Source organism: Cervus elaphus, chromosome X, assembly GCF_910594005.1.
Source record: "Cervus elaphus chromosome X, mCerEla1.1, whole genome shotgun sequence".
Lineage (NCBI taxonomy): Eukaryota > Metazoa > Chordata > Mammalia > Artiodactyla > Cervidae > Cervus > Cervus elaphus.
The window spans coordinates 109,841,995-109,852,757 of NC_057848.1; the positions used below are offsets into that span (position 1 = coordinate 109,841,995).

At 42.7% G+C, this 10,763-nt stretch overlaps 1 protein-coding gene across 1 annotated transcript; it reads right to left on the reverse strand.

The window, feature by feature from the left end:
- Positions 1-1,458: 1,458 nt before the first annotated feature.
- Positions 1,459-10,496, reverse strand: PIN4 (peptidylprolyl cis/trans isomerase, NIMA-interacting 4). Its single transcript, XM_043896746.1, has 4 exons — positions 10,374-10,496; positions 7,849-7,922; positions 2,251-2,370; positions 1,459-1,642 (listed from the first exon to the last, which is right to left on the reverse strand). The coding sequence occupies exons 1-4, from the start codon at positions 10,414-10,416 to the stop codon at positions 1,484-1,486; spliced, it is 396 nt and encodes a 131-aa protein (XP_043752681.1). The 5' UTR covers positions 10,417-10,496; the 3' UTR covers positions 1,459-1,483.
- Positions 10,497-10,763: the final 267 nt, after the last annotated feature.

Here is a 10,763-nt window from a genome sequence, read left to right on the forward strand (position 1 = left end):
AAAAATAAATGGAAAAAAAATTTTAGCCATGTCACATGGCTTGGAGGATCTTAGTTCCCTGACCAGGGGTCGAACCCAGGCCCAATGGCAGTGAAAGTGCAGAGTCCTAATCACTGGACCACCAGGGAATTCCCTCACAGTGGTTTTTAGTACTACCACTACATCTCAATGTATTAATAGAGCTATATATAAAACAACTATTTTGATTACTCAATTTCAGTATAATTGATGTTCTTTGTAGGTCTATGTATTCATTTAAAATGAACATTCTTTTCAGAATTTTTTTCAAGATTTTCAGTATTTATAGCCCTTATTTAGAGACAGTGTTTTAAATGTGGTTTTAAAGCAGTTTCATCTGATAACCTACTATTTTGATCATCCCTCTGTATCATGCTGCCATATCTATGCATTCCAGGGAGTGGACAGCCTTTAGTCTGCTCAGTGGGGAATACTGCATGGAAGCATAGGTGGTCAGAAATGTCTAAAATGGGAAACAACTCTCTAAGGTGAATTGCTGCTATATGGCATAATGTGGGTATGTCAAATGCAGCTGAGAGAGAATACAGTGTGTTCAAAAAATCACTGTTAATCACATAGTTGTACTTGCAAAGTTTGATTTTTGAAGTAGTATAGTATTTATATTTATATACTTTTTTGTTATGTCATAAAGGTGGCATTAAAAAAATGTAGATACACAGAACATTGACCCTGGAGAGGACTGTCATAATGTAACCCATACAATTTGAGGATGAAGGAATGTTTTTAGACTGACATCCCTCCCTGTCTTTTTTTTTTCCTTTTTTGGCCTGTGGCTTGTGAGATCTTAGTTCTCTGACCAGGGATCAAACCCAGGCCCCAGCAATGAAAGCTCCAAGTCGTAACCACTGAATCACCAGGGAACTCTCACATTTCTCCCTTTAATCAGCAGTTGGTGAATGGCTACTGTTTAGTCTAGTACAAAAAACTGACAGAACTGAGTGTTTTTTTCTTCCAACAAACGTTTATTTAAAAAGAAAGGAGTTAATGTTGAATGGCCATAATGTTGAATGTGCCATGTGCTATGTTATGACAATGGAGCTGATAACAACTGTCCTGGCAGATCAATGTTGGCTACCTTATAAAACTAGTGTCTAGTAGCTTATTTTATGATTTTCATATGCTAATCCATTTATTCAATGTCCAATTCAATCTGAATTGTATGAACTGATATTTGACTTTTCTAGAGAAGCTTTCTAAATTAACTTATGGGATATACTGAGAATCAGATAAAGCAGTTCTTAGAGGGAAGGGACTAACAGGTTTAAAAGGAGTCTGCTTGACTTAAGAGAACTACCAACTAAATACCTACTGTTGTGCACACCAACCTTTACCCACCTGATTTTGCACCCACAAACCCACAGTGACAGAGTTCATAAAATACAATGATTATTCAACACCTTTTAAAGAAATAATGTATAAAACATATGTAGTCTTTCATACAATTTTATTTTCTCCCTTCCACCATTATGATATGATACCCAAATTTTGTCTTTACTGGAGGGTCTGTAAACACAGGCTTATCCAGCACACTTATAGGCAAGGTGAATGCTGCTTCTTGAAATGGTCCCACCATGGACCCTCTGGTCATCCAACCCAAGTCACCCTGGAAAATCCAAAAGATATGTGATGTCAAGTGGCCCCGAAGAGGGAACAGTTCTACTGTAGCTTGAAAATTTCCCAACATGAATGCTAAGGTTCCTAGGTTTATTCATCTGGGCTGGAGAGAAGAAGACTCACTGAGCACAAAATGGGGAAGAGGTCCAACCCTGGGCTGCACACAACAAGCGCTCACAATGTTGCTGGGTGTCTACTCTGTACTTAGTCACTCAGTTGTGTCTGGCTCTGCAACCCCATGGACTGTAGCCCTCCAGGCTCCTCTGTCCATGGAATTCTCCAGGCAAGAATACTGGAGTGGGTTGCCGGCTGCCCTCAGGGGAACTTCCCAACCCAGGGATCAAACCCAGGTCTCTCTCATTGCAGGCAGATTCTTTACCATCTGAGCCACCAGGGAAGCCCTAGATATCTGTTAACTGTGCAAGTTTGGTTATGCCAAGGTTTAGACAAAGGTGACCTGTATTCAACTGTTCACAAGTTGGACATTTCTGCTTTTAAGATCTTTAAGATATGCCTAAAACTAATGGCAAAACAGAAATAATCCCTACTGCTCTGTGTCCTCCATGAGGGACATTTTAAATGATGAGTGCACCATACCCCTTGCCTGGCTTTATCTTCACTATATTGTGCAGCCACTTCATTGAATTTCATTCCAGACTTTAACTTTTCCATGGCTTCCAAGATTTTTCCATGTTTTTCACACAGAATGTGTCTAACCTACAAGGAAAAAACATGTTCATGTAATACCTGGAGACCCAAACGATTTCTTTCCTCACAACACAGCAGTCACATCAGGATTACCCCCATACTAGTGAAAAAAAAAAACAAACAACCTCATTCATTCATGGCAATGGAAAATCCTGGAAGTCTGCCCAACTAGGCAATAGCCCAATGGGGCAAAAACCCATTTCCCGTATCAAGACAATATCTTAGAACCCAGATTTAGATGGAAAGTGGGTACCTGGCTGTGGAATGTTCCCATCCTTTACCATGTACCTCAACGGTAACAGGAGGAGGAAACATGATAATGGTTGAGAGCTGGGTACTGGAGTCAAATCCCCACTCTCTTGTATGGTCTTAGACATGTTTTAAATCTCTAAATGTTTTCCCATTTGTGCACTGAGATAACAGTAACTGTGTTATGAAGATTGAGATAATGCAGCTAACACTCAATAAAGGTTACCTATTAATTTATCAGAGGTGGAAAGATATGAAAAAAACCCACAAGGAAATACTTTTTACCAAAAGAGGCCAATTGTATAAAGCCCCTCCACAATTTAACACTTAGAAAAAGAATCATATGTTGAAGATTAAGAATACTCAACCCTAAAAAAGTATTCAAATGTAACTTATGTTTATATAAAGTCATGTTTTTAAAAAAATCACTATGTACTTAGAAATGCTTTTGTCAAGATATGTTTTGTAGGACTTCCCATTTCTCATTCAAACAGAATCCATTATTCATTTCTTATTATAGGTGATACACTAGGGTAAGGCCTAAAGATGTCTCCTTTATAAATTTAGAGACAGACAAACCATGTCCTCAGGGTTCAGTTAGTAAAACTGGGGATGACAGGATCCTGGACTGGAGGAGCTACACAGGAGACAGACACAGCAAAGAAAAGAATGTGTCAAAAAGCAGGGCTCAGAGAGGCAAACTTCTATAGAATGTGTCCAGCACTGTCTAGGGGAGACAGGGACAATCTGGACACTAGAGAGATACATGTTGGGGGATGAGGATGGTTCCTCAGACCTCATCTTAGCCTGGCTAAAACTGCTTCTCCACTGTTTCCCTCTTTGTGCTTCTACATTCACAAAGCAAACCTGGTTCAATGACTGGGAAAGTGCACACAGCATTCGTGATCACAGAAAGGGGATCCCATCTACCCGTTTATAAATGAATAAACAAGTATTCTGGTTTTACACAGTTTGACGGGTTAGACATAATGAGTCTGTAGTACCTGTGGAGTTTGCAAGTGTGACTGACCAACTGACAACTGTATGAGACTGACATCTTAGAAGAGAGCCAAGGGTCTTTCCTGGCAGCCCAGTGGTTAAGACTCCATGCTGCCAATGCAGGGGGCCTGGGTTTGATCCCTGGTCGGGGAACTAAGATCCTTCATGCCTGGTGGTGCAGACAAAAGATTAGAAAAAAGAGCCAAGCTCCAGAGAAAATGTGGGAGTGATGAACATGGAGGTAGTGGATCACCCAAGGAGGCTACACAGAACAAGAAGAAGTACACAGAATAAGACAGTACACTAAAGACTCATCAGTGGAGAATATTGGCGTTTAAACAATAAGCAAAGAAGCTCAACAAGCATAATAAAAACAACCAGACAGGTAGAGAGAAAGAGTTCTGTTGTGTTAACAGAACTCAAGGCAAGAGAAAGTTTCAAGGAGGAAATGGGCAACAGGGTTAAAATGCTGCAGAACAATAAGGATACAGGTCCTTAGCAAAAGCTGTTTCAGAAGAGCGGTAAGTGCAGAAGCCAGGGTGCAGCAGATGACTGAGGAAATAATGGGAAGCAGGACAGTAATGAGGGTGTTGGTGGTAGTTAGTTGATCAGTTGTGTCTGACTCTTTGCAACCCCATGGACTGTAACCTGCCAGCCTCCTCTGTCCATAGGATTTCCCAGGCAAGAATACTGGAATGGGTTGCAATTTCCTTCTCCAGGGGATCTTCCTGACCCAGGGATAGAACCCCTGTCTCCTGCTTGGCAGTCATATTCTTTACTGCTGAACCACCAGGGAACTGCAATGTGAGTAGGGTTCCCCCAACTAACTGAGTTAGAAAAGGAGAAAGGGCTCTGGTCAGAGGGAAAGAGTCACATGCATTGATATATTTTAAAGATCCCTGGGTATATTTTCAGAATGAAGGGAAAGATGCAGTAAAGATGGAAAAGTTGAAGACAGAGCAAAGAAAGAGGGTAGAAATAAATGAAGGAGCGAGGCTAGGCATTCAGAGCACTGCTGGAAAAAGGCTAACTTTAGTTAGTCTTAAAGGAAGAGAGGTGAGAAGAATGAGGAGGGAGATGTGGTGAAGATAACTTTGCTGGTCAATGAATTCCTGACTATAGGTCTGGTCTCCATTTTCTTGTGACAATTATAACAATATTTCAGTTATTGAGTACTTAATACCAACTGTGCTAAGTGCTTTACATGCGTGATCTCATGAAATCTTCACACCAACCCTGTGAGACTGGATCAGTGTTTCTCAACCTTGGCACATGTCAGAATCACCCCAAGAGCTTCTAAAAAATATACCAAGATCCAGTCCCCCACCGCTAGAGACTGTGAGGCAGCTGGTGTGGGGTAGATCCCTAGGCATGGAGACTTTCAGAAGATCTCCAGGTGAAGTTGATGTATACCAGGGTTGAGAACCACTGGACAAAGCTGTCTGCTGATTGACTGGAGGAGGGTGGTAGATGGCTTGAGGCGAGTAGCAAGGGATCTCCGTAAAGTTCTGATGGCCCAGCTCAGGGTAGAGACGAGCAATCAGTGGCCCCAACCCCCGAGGCTGTGTGACTCTCCAGTGGGCCCCAGAAGTTCTGGGTTTGAGTGTAAAAAAAGGAGATCACTGGATTGATCCTGAGTTGTCTGGCAGGTGGACATAGTGGATCACCAAAAGGAAAGGAGTCAGGGCTCTATGATCCATCTAGTTTCCAGCCTACAAGACATACAGGGCTCAGAGAACAGACACAAAGCCTGGGAGAAGGTGAAGCGAACAGGGCAGGCTAGAGGGCCTAGAGGTCTGTGCATGGAGAGAAACAGACAGGATTGGGGGAGGTGGGAAACAAGAGGAAGGAAGGAAGCTGTGATCGGAAGGCAGGTTTGAGAATCTGGGCAGCTCTAAAGACACAGGGCAGGGCTGGATTCAGGAGTACGGTCTAAAGCAGAATGGCAGGTGTGGAAGGAGCCTAGACCCTAAAAGGCTGAAGGGTTTGGGGTCCCTCTGCTACTGGGGCCTTCACAAACACTGGAGACAAACCAGCTGTCCCCTAGCAGGTGAAAAGTTCAACACACTACTTTCATGTGTCCATGGAACACTACTCAGTAATACAAAGAACAGACTATGGATACACACAACAAGTAGAATGAAATCTCCAGAGGTTTACAGTGAGTGAAAAAAGCTAACCCCAAAAGGCTACACACTGTATCATTCCACTTATAAGGAAATCATAAAGTTATAGAAATGGAGAAGAGATTAGCTGCTGCTCTGAGGTCATGGAGGGCAGGGGTAGGGGATCCATGGGGGAAGTGGGTATGGCCATAAAAGGGCAACAAGAGGGATGATGGAAATGTCTGGATCTTGATTGTAGCAACGTCAATCTCCTGGTTGTGCTAATGTGCTAGGGTTTTGTAAGATGTTACCACTGGGGAAACAGGATAAAAGGTATAGCACTAAGTCATTTCAGTTGTGTCTGACTCTTTGCGACCCTATGGACTGTGGCCTGCCAACCTCCTCTGTCCATAGGATTATCCTGGAAGAATACTGCAGTGGGTTGCCATGCCCTCCTCCAGGGGATCTTCCTAACCCAGGGATTGAACCCATGTCTATTACATCTCCTGCACTAGCAGGCGGGTTCTTTACCACTAGCACCATCTGGAAAGCCCCTGATAAAAGGCACATGTACGTGTATAAAAAGTACATCTATCCTACAACTGAATGTGAGTCTAAAATTATTTCAAAAGGAAAAGTTTAACAAGAGTTTAACCTTAACTGACTTTCCTAGCTAATTGATGCTTTCAAACTGGTGTTGGAGAAGACTCTTGAGAGCCCTTTGGACAGCAAGGAGATCAAACCAGTCAATCCTCAAGGAAATCAACCCTGAATATTCATTGGAAGGACTGATGCTGAAGCTGAAGCTCCAATACTTTGGCCACCTTATGCAAAGAGCCAACTCATTGGAAAACACCCTGATGCTGGGAAAGACTGAGGTCAGGAGGAGGAGGGGGAAACTGAGGATGAAATGGTTGAATACTATCACCGACTCAATGGACATGAATTTGAGCAAACTCTGAGAGATGGTTATGGACAGGGAAGCCTGGCGTGCTGCAGTCCATGGGGTCACAAAGAGTCGGACAGGACTGAGCAACTGAACAACCACCTTTCATATACCTCAAGTATAGCCGCACTGAACTTATTTTTGTTTCCAGAAAGGGCAAGATGCCTCTTTAAAGCCACTTCTTCAGTTGGATGCCCAGACAAAGTAGCTGACTTGCATTTAGGCACCATGTTTTATGAAAATTATCTTTGGATACCAGAATCCCACTTCAAATGGTGGGATGTTCATATGAGAATGAAGGTCAAGTATATATGGAAAGCAAATTCATGTCTCCCATCTCTTATCTTTCTATGGGTTCACAGAGTAGAAAAGTGGGCAGAATGGCCTTCTCTATTTACATTCCCTCTCTTTTTTGGCTCATATGTATAGGTGCATTTATATGCTACAACTCCACTATAGCTCTTCTCATATAGCAATGATATTTCTTTCTTTACCTAACTGCTCCCAACTAGACTGTGATAACAGGGACCATCTCTTACCTGTTTTTTTTTTAATACCCAGAATTTAGTACACTGCTTGGCACAGGGCAGATGTCACTAAATCCTTAAGGAATGAATGAATCAAAGTATGGAATCCCACATCCTGACTGAAACATGGAAATTGCCTTCTTATGTAGCATTAAACAGTATAATTCTATTTCAAATTATATTTTCCCAGGGCAGATATACCTCTGGCATTATGTCAAGAACTTCAAGTAATTATTTGCAATTGTCTCCCACCTTAATTTTCAAGGTCAGGGCTCTGGCTTGTAGCTTACAGGTGGGGAAGCTGTCTGTTGAGACCCATGCCTTTGCTTGCTCATCTCAGCTCTTGGTTTTGTCAAGTAGTATTTCATTCTGAGAAATAACTCATTCACTTACTTGGGAAGACTTAATACATTTTAAGGAAAAATACTAGAATATGAAGAATTTCTGGATGTCTGAGAAAACATTTAAGAAATATTTTAAAGAAATTACTTTTCATAAGTGAGTGATCTATTATTTTCCACTTTTGTGTTATCTTGATCTTCTGTCATTATTAGGCTAGCCTTAGGATGAGTTAAGCATACTGTCTTTTCCTTTTATGTGTACCAAAATAACAGATGTATATGTTATTTATATTTTTTAAAAAAAGGAATGAGTAACTCACCTTTACTGCATTGCCACCACCTTTGGGACCCTGAGCCTTCTTCTCAGAACTCTCACTCCCAGAGGCTGCTTTTCCTTTAGAGAAGAGATGACAAGTACTCATTTAAACTACACTTTCACCTTATTATTCAACACAACAGTTGATACTTCCATCACAGCACCAAGCTTCAAAAGGGAACTCTGCAAACACTTTACATCAAGCTAAATTAACCTGTAACTCACCTCTTAAAACAAGGAATTTGTGCCCTACAAAAACCCTTCACAGAAAATGGATACACAAGTGAGTGTGCTAATAGTTGAATGGGAGCACCAAAAACCTGGCCTGGATTCTCTAGACCCAGTTTGAAATCCTGCCTTCTAAGAGCAAACCCTGGAGTTCTTGTGAGATTTCTAATAAGCACTGCAGCTATGTACTTGGATACTCACAATTATAGTAGGTAAAATGTCCAAGAATATATTTTAAATAAAGATCAAATTTCTTACCACCCATATTTGGCTAAAGAATACATTCATGTCCAAACTCCTGGAGTCACTGACACTGCCTACTGATAACCTTCCTAAGAAGTTATCAATATTCAGATTAACACAAGGGACAGTATTTTACATTTTATTACTGTGTCATTTTGCTACTATGCCAATTTCTGTGTTTATGGCAGCATATTTACTGTTAGAGGCTGATGTTCCTAAGAACTATTCTTGGTTGAAGTGTTCAGTTCATAAACGTTTCCTAAGTAACTAAGTTCCAGGCACTGGAGATACAAAGATGAACAAGCCATGGCATAATACCTTCCTTCAGGGGGCTCATATACTACTGGGGAAGATCGTTATGTAAAAGATCATTTCAGGAGAAGGAACTATGCTCTATAAATAGGGGGCTGTGGAAGCACAGAGGTACATTTTAGCCAGTTAGAGAAGGTTTCCTGGATGAGTAGAAGCTGAACAGGCAAAGAAAGGACAAAGGTGAGGAGAATTCCAGGGTAGGGAAACAGTGTAATATGTGGAATAAACTATGGACAAAGCCAAATCTGAAGTGGGAGTGCTGTGAGATGAACCCAGGGGAAGTGGCTGAGGGTTAGGGCATGAGGCCCTTTGGGCTCCATTAAGGAACTTGGAATTTACCCTAGAAGTAATAGGGACCTATTGAAATTTTATTCAGGAGACTCCATCCTGTCTTAGGAACCCCAATGCTGAGCACCCAAAAGTTGTTCAATAAATGTTCCACAAAACTGAAAATCCAAAATGCCAACCACCAAATGCCTAAGAAAATGTTACTGCCAAAGGAGTTTTATTACACTAAACTCTTCTTTTCTCTAGAACAATGATGCCTTCCAGTCATCCCATCCTCTGCCCCAATGGATGCTATCATCTTCTGAATGCCCCTTCACTCCCTCTGACTAAGGACTCTGGCAGCAACTTCAGGCTTCCTTTCCACCCTCACTACTGCCCTAATCTTGGATGACTTCACCATCTATGCAGAGGAATCATCCAACAGCCTAACCTCACACCTTCTAGACCTCCCTCCCAAATGCCCATGCCTTTTAATCCAGGCCACCTGTTCCCAGGGGCACGTGATGGAACTGTGCCACTCACAACTAGTTCAATCTCTAGCTACAACTTTCTGTTCTTCCAGCCTTCTCATGCCTCATTCCCACAACACAGGTTCTTTAATGTCACAGAACCACCTCCCCCCTCCCCCCATTCAGTTCCTTTATCCTCCTATGTTCTCCTATGCTATCAAACTTCTCCTTCCCTTCCCAGTCTGGATCCCATGCTTGATCATCTGAACTGTGTCCCCAGTGGCACTCTTAATTCCCTTGTGTTGCTTTCCTTCTATTATCATTGTCCAACAAAACCTCAACCTTGGCTAAAAGTTATACTTAGCTCTTGTCAATCCTGTATTGTGCCAATTATACGGTACTAGGTAAATCATGACTGAGCAGATTGTGTCCTCTACAAATTCATGGCCTTCAATCTTAAGCTCTCAGCCCTAAGGGCAATCCTTTTTTAAGTGTTTCATCCCCTCTCACCACCCCAATGACTATTCCAAACGCTTACCACTCTCCTCAAGACTCCTACTCAGTACTTGTCCTGCTGTTTTAAAAACTACCACTGTCTTCCACTTTTTACCACCACATCCATCTTCATCTCTGTGACGTCAAGCTTAAGATGTCCCTCCTCCTACTCAAAGTCAACTGCTCTACCCCTTTTCTCCCAAATTTCACTACCCTGTAGCTTTACCTAACTAATGGATCCTTCATGACAGCCTCACTCCCAAGATTTGCCCATTTGGAAGAAACTAACAAAATCAAACTTTCTTTTAATCTTTTCTCCTCTTCTATCCACCATCTAATCCCCGTGCTTTTAAATCAAAACTGAAGTCCGTATTGATTGTTTCTAACATCACTTCCTGGTCAGTCCTCTAATCACTGGCAACCCGCTGCATCCGCCCCGGACCCCGGCGGTCTGCTCCCTCCGCCTTGCTCCTCACCCAACCCCATTTCTTCTTGGTTGCTCTGGCTGCTCTACCTTTTCCCCCTTTTCCAGAACCGCTTTTTCCTTTCGGCGGCATTTCCAGAATCTGCCGTTGAACTCTCAACTGCTTAGGTTGCTACACAAAGCCCCTTCAGGCCCCACCGGTGTGTCCTAAACATATGCCAGAAAGCGGCATCGCAATTGGCCATCCTTACCGTGGCTCCGGAAGCAGGCATATCTTGGGGCAGGCCCGGTCCTTTGACTCTCGGGCCAATGGGGCGGAGCCAAAGGTTGGGCGAGGGCGGGAAGCCACGCCTCTGTGCTTTTTGCGGCTTCTTTCACACGCCCTTCTTTGCGCCCTTTACCCAACTGCCCTACCCGCCTCCTCCACGCGTGCGTAGTGGAAGCCGGGGGGAGGGGAACGCGGGGGCGCCTCTGCAGTCC

Coding starts and splice junctions, on each gene's coding strand:
- PIN4 (XM_043896746.1), bottom strand. CDS start 10,416: ATGCCGCCGAAAGGAAAAAGCGGTTCTGGAAAAGGGGGAAAAG. Junction 7,923..10,373: donor TTCTGGAAAAGGGGGAAAAG/GTAGAGCAGCCA, acceptor TCTTCTCTAAAG/GAAAAGCAGCCTCTGGGAGT. Junction 1,643..2,250: donor AAGATAAAGCCAGGCAAGGG/GTATGGTGCACT, acceptor TGGATTTTCCAG/GGTGACTTGGGTTGGATGAC.